This window comes from Gorilla gorilla, chromosome 4 (genome assembly GCF_029281585.2).
Source record: "Gorilla gorilla gorilla isolate KB3781 chromosome 4, NHGRI_mGorGor1-v2.1_pri, whole genome shotgun sequence".
Classification (NCBI taxonomy): Eukaryota; Metazoa; Chordata; class Mammalia; order Primates; family Hominidae; genus Gorilla; species Gorilla gorilla.
In genome coordinates, this window is record NC_073228.2 from 112,757,724 (window position 1) to 112,773,835 (window position 16,112).

Sequence of the window (16,112 nt, forward strand, 5' to 3'; positions counted from 1 at the left end):
ATGAAACTTATACTTTTGAAATTGGAGCTTGGAATTGTTTTCAGAATGGTGCCATGAAAGATTTTTAAGAAATATTTTATTGAATAGTAATAATAAAATTTCTTAATGAATGGGATGATGGTTGAATTGGTTTTTATAGATAAGCTCTTGTTTATTGGCATTAATAATGAATAGAAATTAATGAAGAATTAAAAATCTATTTACATTGATTATTCTAATGCTAATTTATTTTTTGAAATTTATTTAAGTATTGCTAAACTGCTTTCTATGTTTGTTACATTTCTTTATTGAGCCTTAAACAGATGAAGAGTAATTTCAAAATTTAACTTTATCCACTAAGGAATTTTAATGTTTTTGGCATATGAAGGAATTGATGCCTCTGTTTGTTTTCCGTTCCCATCATTTCAAATGGCCTGCATTTTCAAGATTGCTATCCACAGGATTTCATTTTATGTTGAGAGACTAGGGTGATACTAATTGCCTTACAAAAATTGAACCATGATCATTAGATGAACCTGAGGGCTTAGATAACTTAGTAACAGGTGTATGTACACACACATGCACATGTGCACATACATCTCTTAATAAGTTTATATATATATAAAACGTATCTTTTTGAGCTGACATTCACATACCATACAATTAATCATTTTAAAATGTAGGATTCAGTGGTATTTAGTACATTTACATCTCGTAGTTATAGCTAAATGAAAGTTGATACCATTCAAATAGGTTAAAAGGAATATATCCATTAAAGTATTTCCACTATCATAATGTTCACACTATTCGTTAATTTTTCGTAGTATTCAGACCTCAACTTGATAATCATATTTTCCCACATTCCTACATCTAACCTACTGTTTTGGAAACTATGTTGTTTCTAATAATGTGTCATTTTTTATTTCCTTGGCAAACTCTTTTGTAATTTGTATATGCCTTTAAGTTATGAATTTAGATCACCTACCCTATTACAATTTGCAACCATATTGCCAATATTTATTACATGGTTTGAGAATTGTAGAAGGAAAGATTGTAGGTAAAGTATAAACTCGTTAACCACAACTTATATGAATGTTTCATTTTATTTTCTAAGCTCTAAAAGTAACTATTTTTGAAATATGTATTATGTAAAACTGAAATATTTGTCTTATTATCACTTCTAGTTTAAATTGTAACTGTAAGTATTTAAATTAGCATTCTTAGAAACAAAATGGAAAGGGTCAGTGTGCAAATTATTGCTTGTTTTTAATATTGCCATTTTAAGTGGCTAAAATGAACAATATATGCTAAAAATAAGAGGTTACGAGTTCACATTTGATAGTTTTATCTGGTTTCCTTCTGTCACTGAAATTTTTCAAATATCTCTGTTAAAGATGAGAACATTTATTTTTCACTAAATGCCTCAGGTTTTCTGCTGCCTAATTTTGTTCTAGTGAGTTTTTGCTGTATAGTGTTGAGCTCCTGAAGCAGTTGTAAACAGTTTAAGATGATATAGACAGTTTTAATTCTTTTTCATTTTGTGCAGGTGAATCTTCCATGAGCTAAAATTATCCTATTTATTTCCTCATATACCTGTTGACTAGAAGGGGTCAGTAAATGGGGAAATTCATTAATAGATATTTAATGAGTACCTACTGTATTGTAATGAAGGAGTTTATATTATACGAGCTGTAAGTAAATGAGTCAACAAGTGTTCCAAGAGAAGAGATTATAAAGTAATACAAGATTTTAGAGGAGTTAAAAATATTAAATAGTAGATCAATAAAAAGAGCACTGAATTTGGAGTTAGAACACTTGGCTTTCAGTCCTAGCTCTGTCTTTACTTGTTCTGTGGTTTAGGAAATAAAGGGGGTTAATATCTTAAAGAGTTTTTGTGAGAATCATATCAGTGAATACATACTTTGCAGGATGTGAAATTAAATAAACCAATAAGGCAGCATAGAAATGAATACTGGAAAGCTCATGTACTTATGCATTCATGCATTCAAGACATTGAATACAACATTTAATACAAAGTATAAATAGACATTTCTCCAAAAAGTTGTACAAATGGCCAGTAGGTATTATGAAAAAATGCTCAGTATCACTGATCATCAGAGAAATGCAAATCAAAACCACAATAAAACATCATTTTATCCCAGTAGAATGGCTATTATTAAAAACACAAAAAAATAATAAATGCAGGCAAGGATGTGGAGAAAAGGGAACTCTTATACACTGTTGATGGGAATGTAAATTAGTAAATTCATTATGGAAATCAGTATGAAGATTTCTCAAAAAGCTATAATAGAACTGCCATATGATCCAGCAATCCCACTACTGGGTATTTATCCAAAGGAAAATAAATCAGTATACCAAAGGGATACCTGTACTCCCATGCTTATTGCAGTACTATTCACAGTAGCAAATATAAGGAATCAATCTGTGTCCATTAACATTTATTATTTGTCTGGTGATTTGACAATTGAATGTGTGCCAGTACATGTACCATATACTGGGTAAAGTGGTTTGCATGTTAATAGTTATTCAACTCTTTTACTCTGTGAGGAGGTACAAATATTATCTCTGTTTCACTAAGGAATAAGCTGAGACACTGAGAGATCTTTCTCAGTGTTTTGCACACCTAGAAACATATATTATTAGAAATAGATTAGTACCTTCAATGTGAAATATTCTTAAGGATCAGTGCTAATATATCATAGGAGGTCTGCCTACTATGTACAAAAGTTCTTTAGGCAGTGAATTAACAACTGCTTTGAACTGATTCAAACACTAACTGCCCTTCAGTTGATTTATTCTCCATAGTTAAGTGTTAAAGTAAACTAATGCGTGTTTGTTTATTACTCGATGAAACAGAAATATTCATTTAAAAAGTTTTATGTAAATTACATTTTGATACATTCAATCTTTTTTATTTTATAGTATGGAAAAAGAGCTTTGAGTTTTTAAACTTTCAGCTGGGAAAGTAATCTTCCAGTAATGCAAGTAATGTCAGAATTTAGTCAGTTTTGAAAGTTCTTATTTCTTCACAGCATTTTCTTAAAATGGGGGTACTCCCATATCTGTATTTGTATATATCTCCTGGGTATGAGAACTATCAGTTGGAAGCTTTTGTTACATTGCATTGCAATGCTTCTTGCTTTGAAAAATGTGGCCAGTAGGGTATTTTTCATTTGCCAGGTTTATTGCTATCAATTTATCCATATGACAACCTACTCATAGGCCAATTTGAAATATGAAAACAAGAGAAAAGTGGTCTTGGAGGAGTTTGAGGAGAATCGCACCTTACCTGGTGATATGCAATTAAAAAATGCTAAGATTTGAGCGTGTTGATATCTACAGTTTTGTCACTGTTGCATTTTATTTCTTTATCCAAGATGTGTGAATGAGTGTTTTTGGTAATTAATAATAAATGAATACTCCACTACAGAAAGCAAACTAATACTGTATCAGCAGATAGAAAATAAATGATCAGATGTATTAAAATATTTACCATCAGATTGGATATCTTTCCTTATATTTTTGACATTTTTGATATTGAAAGTTTTATCAAATGGAACACATATGTAGACATATGTAAACATGTATCTTGTCCAGTAACTAGGTGTATCCCATGCTTTGTTTCCTTTGGTTAGCATTTTAGCAAAATGCATTTCAGGTCTGTTTGTTAGATTTTTTATTTTTCAACAATTTGAATTAGATTTAAACATTGTGAAAATTGATTTATCTGTCACAAGGTAGAATTTTAAAACATGTCAGAGTTTTATTTATCTATATTTTTATCATCTTAACCATTTTTAAGGGTATAGTTCAATAGTGTTAAGTATATTCACATTGTTGTGCAATTATAGTTTTTTTAAGAAAGGAATCTAATTTATCAATGAATGTAGATTTTCTAAAGCAATGTCTTCACATTTATTCTACCTTATTGTTCTCTCTCCAGAACATGTATCGATTCGAGGGCACTGGGTTTTCAAATATTCCTCAACTTATAGATCATCACTATACAACAAAACAGGTCATCACTAAGAAATCAGGTGTAGTTCTGCTGAATCCTATTCCTAAGGTAGGTGCTTATATACTTTTTTGTCTGTTTTAAAAGAATTTTTGGTGAGTTAACATTTCCAACAGTAAATAAAATTCTTAGGTTATATGCTAGTAGTTCAGAAAAAAAGAAAGTTTTGTTTTTGTTTTTCTAGCTTTTATTACTAATGCAATTGAAACATGAAATTTCCTTGATTTTATTAAGATGAGCTGCTTTCTTATTCAGTATTTGCTAGTATACAGATGGCTTGGTTTTTTTTCCCCTTTCCTAGTTTTTCTTCAGACTTGAGGCTTTTCTTCACTTTATAAGGTTCATACTTTGAAAGGTTCAGGTTATAACAGATTCTAAGTTGTATAAGTCAAAGAAAATGTCTAGCAATTAGGAATAAATTAGGGTTTTAATTTGGGATGTTACATTTACAATGTATTATAAGATATTGGAACTATTAAAAACTAGTCTACTCTTCACAGAAGCAGTAAATCAGAACTTATCTATGTGGAGCAAGGTGGTTGGATAAGAGATTGTCTTAGGTCATTTTTACCTCTATGATCTATCACAGAAAACACTGCTTACATGTGCTTTACAAGATTTGTTCAATAAAGTATGGGTATGTGGGAGTTTTGTGTTTTAAAGGTAAAATCTTTGGGACTTAAACTGAAGTGGAATAATGGAGCTGGCTTAGTTTCTGATCACTTTTGATGTTTCAGGAGTTGGGTTGGTATTGGCAAGAGCTCTCTCCTTTCAGGACCGTCTAATATGAAGAACAGCGTAGAAATAGGAAAGCCACACAACTTGGTAGATTAATATTTGTTGATATGACTTTTATACATTTAGGGATTGCTTTTAATTTGAAGTAAGTGCCAGTTCCAAGAATGCTGGTACCTCGTCTGGATTTAGTGATTTGGAAATGTAAAAAACAAGTATTTTATTTCCTTTTGTTAATCTGGGATATAATATCTATATTTGTACTTTTATTGTACTACCGAGTCTTCACTGAGAGGGTGACCTTTAGTATTTCTCTCACAGAAGATTTTAACAGTTGTTTGTTAAAGATTCTAATTCTCTGGTTAAGGAACTGGCTTTCTTGAACAATTTTCTATAATTATGAAATTGGCTCATTCTTCGTTAAATTTTTTAATTCATTTTCTACCCTTAATTACCAAAACCATAAAAAATTCTTCAGCCTGAAATAGGTTGTCACATTTTTTCTATAGCAAAATATATATATATATAAATCTTTCAATATTTCCTCCTTCATCTGTAAATGAATGCTGTTATAGAATTCTAAGATATTTTCTCTTTAGTCAAAGCAATCTATTCTCATGGCTTTATTTACTATTTATACATCAACAATTTGCAGATTTATATTTATAACTCAGATTTCTATTTTCCAAAACTGAAATTGTTCTACTTTCCACCTCAAACTGTGCTTATCACCTTTAACTTCAAAATTTGTTGTTTCTTTTTAAACAAGTGATGCCACCAAATACCCAGCTTCTCAAGTCATAAATTGAGGGGTCTTCTTTGACATCTCTTTCTTTTACATCACTGCCCTCCCTCTAGCACTCTAGGTTACGATTAAGTATATATCTCTTAAAAATACAAAAGTTAGCTGGGGTAGTGGCACATGCCTGTAGTCCCAGCTACTTGGGGGGCTGAGATGGGAGGATTGCTTGAGCCCGGGAGGTTGAGACTGTAGTGAGCTGTGATTGTACCACTGCACTCCAGCCTAGGCAGCAGAGTGAGACCCTGTCTCTAAATAAATAAAGTGTTTTGTATGCTTAATTATTCATGTGAAAGTATGAACATCAATTCCAGTATATATCAGTATGAATAAAATTCAGTGCAGGAAGATATTTTTTATCCAGATTAGGTTAACAAAGTATACAAATAGGATTTCAGAGATACTGATGTCCCATTTCACAAGTCAACCAAATGTTTGCATTGTCTACAGGCTTAGCCAGGTCTAAATTGGGAGACCAAATCTATAAAAGAAAGAAATAACAACGCAGATATGAGTTTGACTAGGAATACAAAATTTCAAATAAAGCTATACCCCTTATAATATAAAATTTGCTATAAAACTTTGATAATAGATTAGATTCTCTGGACTATTACATGGATAATTATTGTTTTTCCAACCCCCAACACTTTGGAATTGATTATCTCACCATCTGATAGAACTAGCTATGAAAATAAATATATACTGGATGCTGTAGAAATTAAATCATTATATATGATTTTTTATATGAGGTAGAAATTTAAAGTTTATCTGGCTATTAACCTAATCTAAAGTACTGGTATTTGAAATATGCAAATCATTATCTCAGTTTGTTGCAAATATTATACACTGATTTAAAGGATCATGTTGCTCTTTTAAAAGAAAATCACAAAGCAGAAGCTTTGAGTTAGATAATTTTCAACTATGAGTAGATAACAAATTGATATGGATTTGTTATGGTGGTAGTATCTGTTACTTATCTTCCTTTGAATTATTTGTACTCTTATAACTGAATCTATTTCTTGATTTAATTTGTGTGAAAAGTAAATGTCTTTGATTATATAATGTGCTATAAAATATTTAATTTCTGTCTTGCTAGACTTCATTTTTAACCTAAAGAATTCCACTTTAGTTCATTGTAATTTCTATTTCCCATTTATTTCTCTTCCCATTTATCTCTGCTCCTACCCATAAAAATATGTTTATCATCATAATGCCTAACTTGAGGACAGAATGGCCAAAGTAATCTCTTCCTTACCTTCACATTTTTATGCACATTCACTCAGAGGTACAGAAAACTAGACAGGATTAAATTGTTTAACTTTCTCACTTTATGAAAACTAGTGGGTGCCTGAGCCACCCATCCCTCTCCCTGATTTTTCCTGCACGGCCTTCAGAGCTTGTGTAAACATATGGAAGATAGAAGAAATTTTTGTAAAGAGGGGTTATTAATCACCCGTTATCATCATTCTTACATTAGCAAACAAGTTGGACATGTATATGACCTGTTCTTTACTTAATTCAGTTTCTACTCAAATGTCACTTCATCAGAGAGGCCTTGTCTGACTACCATGTATAAAATAACACATCAAGCCCTTTTGCTCCCCCTTCTTCTGCCTTTATTTCTCTTCGTCATGCTAACATTTAAGTGACATTATATTATATGATGTATTTTTAATCATTTGTCTCTCCCAAGTAAAATAACTTCAATAGGGCCACAGTTGTATTTAACAATTAGTATAGTGTATTTCCAGTGTCTCGAAGAGTGCTGACCCAGGGTAACATTCAATAAATATTTGTTAGAGGATTGAATTCACTGAGCAATAGCTAGGAGCCCAGGTAATTGCTGACCTTTTTATACGCATTATCTCATTTAACCTCACATATTCCTATAAAATATTAATAAGAATTGTTGTTAATCTCATATAATATTATTGTTGCTGTTATTGCTATAAAATATTATGAATGAAGAGCTAAAGATTAAAATGGTAAATGAATTCCCCAAGAAAACAGAACTGGTTAAGAGGCAGATCTGGAGTTTGAGCCCACATTCTTAACCACTATATATTTTTCCAGATTGTAGAGTCTAAGTTTTAGAGGCTAAAATAAACTGTTTAATTAATATGAATGTGAGTTTACGGAAGAGGAAATCTCTTTCATTCTATAAAATCTTAACTTGAACAGATTTTAATATATCAAAAACTATTTGTTTCTATAAAAGAAAAATTACTGAACAGTAATATTGGGTAGGGAAAGCTAGGATTTGAGCTAAAATATAGGGATTGGTCAAATATATTTAAGAAAGACATCTAGTTTAACATTTAAATGACACTTTTGGAAGATATTTGCTTTGTTAAGTTTAATATTTCTTCATATTTAGATGTTTTTAAGTAAGAAATCGCTTTCTGAATCAAAAGTAAAGCAAAAACATTTATGATTAAATGTAGATTAGGCCAAGTGCAGTGGCTCGTGCCTGTAATCCCAGGACTTTGGGAGGCTGAGGTGGGCAGATTGCTTGAGGTAAGGAGTTCAAGACCAGCCTGACTAACAAGTGAAACCCCGTCTCTACTAAAAATACAAAAATTAGCCAGGTGTGGTGGCACACACCTATAATCCCAGCTACTTGGGAGGCTGAGGCAGGAGAATCACTTGAATCTGGGAGGCAGAGGTTGCAGTGAGCTGAGATGGTGCCACTGCACTCCAGCCTGTTCAACAGAGTGAAACTCCATCTCAAAAAACAAAACAAAACAAAACAAAAAACAAAGTGTACATTAGATAGGCAGAGGGCAATTAATTTGAACCTTAGACAACCAGCTTAAATTAAGTAATTGTAATTGTAGCTTTTTACCAGAATGTCATATAGATTGTCAGAATATTAGAGTCAGATTTGTGAGAGGAGAGTAAGTCTGTGTCTGAAACTACTAACTTGTCCTGGGGAGACGGGTTCATGGCAGCAACATTCATGATTATCAGACACTGCAAAGGATAGTTTTTAAGAGAAGAAACTGCACTTTAAGCGCTGTTTACATTGTTAGTTTTAGATGATGTGAAGACCATTTTATCTTACATCTGATATAGCTTGCCTTTTCCAATATTACTGTTTAGTAATTTTCATTTTATAGAGGCTTATAATATAGTTTTTGATATGTTGATGTCTTACCAATTCATCATTTTATGAAATCAGTCTTCCTTTTCCCTAAGTCTATATCCATGTTCTTTAATTCATTAAGAGCTATTGTGTAATTTTTAAAATAATTTAACTTTTTAAGAAAGAAAGGAATGAAAAATAGATGTGATTCAGTATTCATTTAGTAAATATTTACTTAGTACTCACTCTGTGCTATGTTCTTTATTATGTTAGAGCGAATAAATGTTATGAAAATGAAGTAGGGTAAGGAGATAATGAAGTTCTAGACTGTGTTGAGGACAGTGTTTAGGTAGTGTGTGTGTATGTGCATAGAGAGGGCTAATTTTTTAAATATTATCAAAGAAAGCCTCCTAATGAATTTTGGACAGAGACGTAAATCAAAACAGGGAGTTATCTGTGTGGTTGTATAAAGGGGTAACAGTGAAAGTGTTCAGCAGTTAGTACAGCATGTGTACCAACCTATCAGAACAGATGCCAGCAGTAAACAATTCGAAGAGCCGTAGAGGTGTTTACTGACTGTATATTCTCCTTGTGTACCTGGGGAAGAGTGTTTGCTGGTGTGATTGAAGAACTACAGAGGTTAGTATGGCTGAAGCAGAGTGGTCAAAAGGGAGAGTGATGGGAGATGAGCGTGGATTTGGATTAATTTAATAATTAATACATGGCATCTTAAAAGGCCAGTTTTTCTTTGTATAATTTAAGAAATTCACATCATTTGAGTAGAAATTCAGCATAAAATTTTACAAGTTTTCATAGTGGGTCTCTTGAAACAAAAGATTTATGTTTAATAGTGGTAGTGAATTTCAAGGGAGTATATTTAGTAGAATAGGCCATCCAAATAAATTACAGTAAATTCCATGTTTTTATTTCTAAGAACTTTTTTCCCAGTAACATTATTTTTGGAGGCATCTAGTTAGCTGTGATTTTGCAGTTAATCATTTTATGCTGTCACTTGTATGGGCTTTTCAAGAATTGCTGTGTGTCGAAAATTTGAAAAGACATAAGAATGATCTTTATTTTTAGCTCTTTAAAATTAGATAATTAAATACCATATCAAGTTGGATTTCCAGTCATGGAAACTCACAGTTTGAAAAAAACGTTCTGAACTGGAATACTCACTGTTAAGATTTCTATTTAATTGGCTCTTTTAAATCAATTAATTAGGTCTATTGAGAGTGGAAGAGCACAAAAAAATTACAAAATGTTCTTTTTAGGAAATTTATCAGGAATATATAAATCTCCATGTCGGTCTTGGATTTGAGCACAGAGAATCCATTTTTAAATCCCAGTTTTCACTATTATCAGCCACATCTTCTTAGGCAAGCCAGCCTTCTAACTTCATCTGTGGCCTACAATAACCTGACTTGTTATGAAAGTCATGTGTGAAAATCTCTGTAGTTACATGGTGGAAACTGCAAAATCGCATATAGTTTTTGTTTGAAAGCATTTTTCGCAGGACAGATAAATAATTAACAGAAGGAAAATTTGGAGCATTTTAAATTGTGAAAGAAGGAAAAAAAACACTTGAGTACTGTTGAGAATACCTCTATTATTTTATTAAATCTTTTCAACAACTGTGAATTTGATTATTAATATTATCCCCATTATTAGGTAAGGAAACTCAGACATTATAATTTACCCTAAATCAAATTTACTGTAAGTTTCAGAGTTGTTACCTGAAAGGGATTCTGTTCTGTTCATCATCTTTTAATTACAACTCCACTAGCATAAATCATAATCACTACTATCTGATTGTCAATAGCTTAACAAAAATTTTTTCTATACTCCAATATTTTAGCACCAGGATATAAGTGAACTTAACAGCTATGTCCCCAACCCACATGAAAGTCTAGCAGAGACTATAAGCGTGTTGTGCTAAGGGAAATACAGGGTGATATTTGACTATGTAGTCACTACTTAGTATAGTCTGCAAAGTTAAATTAAGATTGGACTTTAGGCTTGATCTACTTAATAATATAAAAGAACCCTACCATGGTACATATATTTAATAACACCCAGACTGATTTTTAAAACTCTCATCCTCTACCAGCAGACATTTTGAGGAAAAGCAATGCTAGTATCAAAAAATTAATAGACCTTAGAAACCACTGATGTTCCATAAATGATACTTCAAAAGTTTCACATCCATAAGCCTACCTCAGACTTTCTTAAATATCATTATGTTTTTAGTCAGAAGAGCCAGGTTTTCAGTAATTACTTCTATACATTTTTTTTGCCTACTCTATAAATATTTGAAGGGAAATGGGAATAGGCAGGTAAGATCTATTAAAAGAATAAGTCATTGGAATTTTTTAATGCAAATTGAAAGGCAGGATTTGATATTTATAGCACAAACATTGCCTGATATTCGCCATTTCATCATTTTAAAGTATTTATTATACTTCCTTTTTCTTTTCTTTTTTTTTTTTTTGAGACGGAGTTTTGCTCTTTTGCTCAGGCTGGAGTGCAGTGGCATGATCTCGGCTCACTGCAACCTCCGCCTCCTGGGTTCAAGCAATTCTCCTGCCTCAGCCTCCTGAGTAGCTGGGATTACAGGCACGTGCCACCACTCCGGGCTAACTTTTGTGTTTTTAATAAAGACGGGGTTTCATCATGTTGCTCAGGCTGGTCTTGAACTCGTGACCTCATGATCCACCCACCTCAGCCTCCCAAAGTGCTGGGATTACAGGTGTGAGCCACTGCGCCTGGCCAAGTATTTATTATACTTTCTATATGCATGGACTTTGGAAAGCATTTCTACAAATGTGGAAATGTACAACAAAATGTACAGTATTTCTGATATGAACATGGATGTATAATGTATAATTCTCCCCTCCCCCATTTCTTGTTGGAAGCCATAGAACAGTAACAAAGAGTAACATACACAGTAACATTGAACAAACATAGAACAAACAAAGCCATAGAACAAAAACAACAAAAATTGGAAAATTCATAAACTGCATTTTTCATGAAACAGGGACTTCAAAGTATATCATAAGGTAGCCCAAAGCACCTTATGACACATGATTTTTCTCAGTCACTTTGTAAGCCACGGACCTTCAGCCAGTGATGCCCCCACCTGGGCCTCACACAGCCACTTTACTTGCTGCAACAGGTGGCCTGCTCACTTGGCCTGCCCGGGCCAACCCTGGCTTATGCACCAGCTCAGCCCGCCTGTGTTATAGTTGGTATCGCATTCAACTGTTTCCAAGTTCTTATCCTGCGTCCAAGAAGAATAAGGATACACTGACAATTGAAGGGTGATGAGGGCAGAGAATAATTTTATTGAGCAACAAAACGGCTCTCAGCAGAGAGGGGACATGAGAGTGGTCAGCTATCCTGAGTCAGCTGGTTTCTCTCCCAGTGTGGCTAAGTCTGGGACTTCTATGGGCTAAGAATAGGGGAGTGTGTGCTGATTGGTTTGTGAGTATGCAGAACAGGTTAAAACAAAGGCACCACTGAAAGTTGGGCATGACAGTGTAAAAAACCAATTATGACGCCAGGCACGGTGGCTTACATCTGTAATCCCAGCATTTTGGGAGGCCGAGGTGGATGAATCTCCTAAGGTCAGGAGGTTGAGACCAGCTTGGCCAATATGGTGAAACCCTGTCTCTACTAAAAATACAAAAATTAGCCGGGCGTGGTGGTGGGCACCTGTAACCCCAGCTACCTAGGAGGCTAAGGCAGGAGAATCACTTGAACCCAGGAGGTGGAGGCTGTAGTGAGCCAAGATTGTGCCACTGCACTCTGGCCTGGGCGACAGAGCGAGACTCCGTCTCAAAAAAAAAAAAAAAACAACAATTAGGAAAGGGTAGGTATAAGTAAAACAGGTGAAAGGTGGGGAAAGTGTGCCAAATGGGAAGACAGGCTCTCAATGTAGTCCATAGTTTGACTTGTGGCTTGGCTTTCTGGCTTTAAACTGAAAAAGCCTGGAGGTTTTGGCTTGGAGTTGGGGTTTCACTGGGGACCTGCCCCTATCTGCCTAGGCGTTTGTCTGCCTCTTGCTGCTATCACATAGATTGTGGAGAAATCACATAATACTAAAGTTAAGAGAAGATATAATCAGAGAAACAAGCTGCATTGTATTTTACCACTTCCAACAAAAATTACCTGCTAAAAGTGGCCGGGCACAGTGGCTCAGGCATGTAATCCCAGCACTTTGGGAGGCAAAGGCAGGTATATCACTTGAGGTCAGGAGTTCGAGACAAGCCTGGCCAACATGGCAAAATGCTTTTTCTACTAAAAATACAAAAATTAGCTGGGCCTGGTGGCTCATGCCTGTAATCCCAACTATTTAGGAGGCTGAGGCAGGACAATTGCTTGAACCTGGGAGGCGGAGGTTGCAGTGAGCCAAGATCATGCCACTGCCCTCTAGCCTGGGCCACAGAGAGAGGAGACTCCATCTCAAAAAAAGAAAAAAAATTACCTGCTGAATGTGAAGAATGTACCCTTAAATTCTAAGGCTGTAGTCCTTGCTTACAAAAATGGATGTGGGAAAGGGATGAAGGAAATAAAAATTTATGTGATACGTTAATTAATATAGCCAAAACTGCCCTTGGAGAAAAATTCAGAGCCTTACGTACTTGTATTACTAAAATAAAAAGCATGAAATAAATGAGTTCATCATCTCACCCAAAACGAGGAAAATCAAACCCACAATCAAAGGAATATGGAAGAATGGAAGTAATAAAACTAAAAGCATAAAGGAATGAATTAGAAAAGGGAAAAATATAATATGTATATAATAGTTGCTTTTAGAAAATTAATAAATAATTAAAATACTTGTTAATATAATCAATACAAACTCATACCACAAAAGGGTGAATCTCTTCAATATACAGTGTGCTACTAGAAATGGATAAGGACAACCAAATAAAAATATTGGCAATGGATATGGGGCTACTTTAGAAAATAGAAATACAAATGATTTTAAATATATTAAAGTTGATTTGCCCCATTCTCAGTAAAATAAAGGAAAAATAAAAATATATTTATTCACCTATTAGATTAGCATAAATTTAAAATTTAATAACAGTGTCTTGACAAAGATGTGGATAAAAATGCTCTTTGATACTTTGCTGTTGAAAGTATAAATTCTCAACAACAACATGAAAAACCATTATAGAAGGCATTTTGGCAGAATCTGTCAAAACTGTAAAATGTATATATCTTTGACTCAGCAATAACACTTTCACAACTTATCCTTTAGTTCTATGCATGTATGAAGTTGTGTCATTCCAAGGTTAGTCACTGCAGCATTGTTTGTAATATTAGGAAACTGAAAATCATTGAAATTTTCACCATTAGGGGCTAGTTAAATAAATTATAGTACCCTATCCAGTGGAGTACTGTGAATGAGGAAGTTGTATATGTACTGACTGGGGAGAGCTCCAAGAGACATTGTTAATACAAAGAACTAAGCTGCAAACAGTTTAGGTTATGTTGTTACCTTTTATATAAAAAGGGTAGGAGTATGATTATAAGTCTGATTTTGCTTTTATGTGATAAAGAAACTTAAAAATAATACAATAAACAATAACAGATTACATGTTTGGGGAGGTGGTTGAAATTGAAAGCAGAGGTTTAGGGGAAACTTTTTACTTGTTATATTTTACATTTTAATTTTTTTGAACACTGTAAATGTATTACCTATTCAAAAGGTAAGATTAAAAAATATTGAAAACATGGCACCTGTCCTCAAGCAATTATAAATTTTTAGGGTGATGCTTTATTGAGAAATTATTGATAAGAAGACAAAATATTCATGCTATATATTGTTAAAGTAGGAAAAGCAGTTTATAAAATAGCATTATGGTATTTATCTGATTTTTATTAAATAAAGTATAGATATCCAAATACATTGAAAAAGTTGGAAGGCTATATTCCAGGATATTAATTATGATTACCTTTAGAGTGGAGTAGTAATGGGTGATTTGGGGCAGTTTAAAAACGTTTTTCGTTGAACATGTTACTATGTTTGTAATATGAACATTTTCTAAAATTATATTACATGCTAATGTTTTGTAGAACACTATAGAGCAATGTTTTAAAAACTATTTTTCCCATAATTTATATGAAGAAATCGCATTTTAGTTTAAGACTCAGGACACACAAACTTGAGAGTATTGATATTTATGTGTGTGTGTAACTAAAACAAGTTTTACAAACACTGTTTTATGCTTCCTAAATGAGCTGCATTATATTTAATTTATTTTATTTATTTTTATTTATTTATTTATTTATTTTTGAGATGGAGTCTCACTCTGTTGCCCAGGCTGGAGTGCAGTGGCGCAATCTCGGCTCACTGCAAGCCCTGCCTCTCAGGTTCACGCCATTCTCCTGCCTCAGCCTCCCAAGTGGCTGGGACTACAGGCGTCTGCCACCATGCCTGGCTAATTTTTTTTTTGTATTTTTTAGTAGACACGGGGTTTTGCCGTGTTAGCCAGCATGGTCTTGATCTCCTGACCTCATGATCCATCAGCCTCAGCCTCCCAAAGTGCTGGGATTACAGGCGTGAGCCACTGCACCCAGCCTATACTTTATTTTTAAAAGTGCTTACAGCCAATAAGTTGGTTTCTTGAACCTCAATTTGAAAAGTATTTATATGAAGGATTTTTAAAAATCAACAAAAGCTGTTTCTAAAATCGCAGTATGTGTTATGGGAATTCAGAAGAGAGGAAAAAATTGGCTGGGAATGGTTTAAAAAGGAAGATGAACTTGAAGTAGGTCTTGAGAATAGGCAGAAGGAGGAGGAGGGAAATTATTTGTTAAGAGGAGAAGCTAAACATGGGAAATTTCTAGGCCTGTTTTAAGTCAGGCAAGATCAGTTTGACAGAAGCAAGTGATTTGGAAAGATGAATAATCTGAAAAGTTTAGGTTAAAATCAGATTTTTGAAGGCCCTGAATACCAGAATTGTGATGGAAAATGCCACTCTGGTAAAGGTTTATAAGCAAAGGATGAATGTGATATAAGCACATCCTAAATATGGTGGTGATACCACATACTTCGTACCTCATATGTGAGATATGTACATACCTCACTAAAATATTGAAACTATTCAGATTTTTAATTGTGGGAAGAAGTTAAGGAATTCATTGGCACACTTAACAGAAAAAAATCAATGTTCATTTTACCATGTTTCAAATAGTACTTGTGTAGCTAAAACCAATTCCTAGTATAATAATGTTAAAATAGAAGTAGAAACACAATGGCCAGGCTCAGTGGCTCACACTTGTAATCCCAGCACTTCGGGAGGCTGAGATGGAGGATCACTTGAACCTGTCTCAAAAAAAAAAAAAAAAAAAAAAAAAAACCCAGAAAGAAAGAAAGAAATTCTCAGTACTGGGGAAAAATAAGTAATGGTAGGAATTCAGAAATAGTAAATAAAATACAGGCTTCTAATGGCCTATGTATAATT

General features: G+C 33.6%; 1 protein-coding gene across 8 annotated transcripts in view; it reads left to right on the top strand.

Moving 5' to 3' along the window:
• Positions 1–16,112, top strand: part of FER (FER tyrosine kinase) — a 448,497-nt gene that overhangs the window by 208,033 nt on the left and 224,352 nt on the right. For all 8 annotated transcript variants that reach the window (XM_055387411.2, XM_055387413.2, XM_055387409.2 and 5 more), the window contains one exon: positions 3,944–4,066. In XM_055387411.2, coding sequence (XP_055243386.1) covers positions 3,944–4,066 — 123 coding nt within the window. The remainder of the gene's footprint in view (positions 1–3,943; positions 4,067–16,112) is intronic.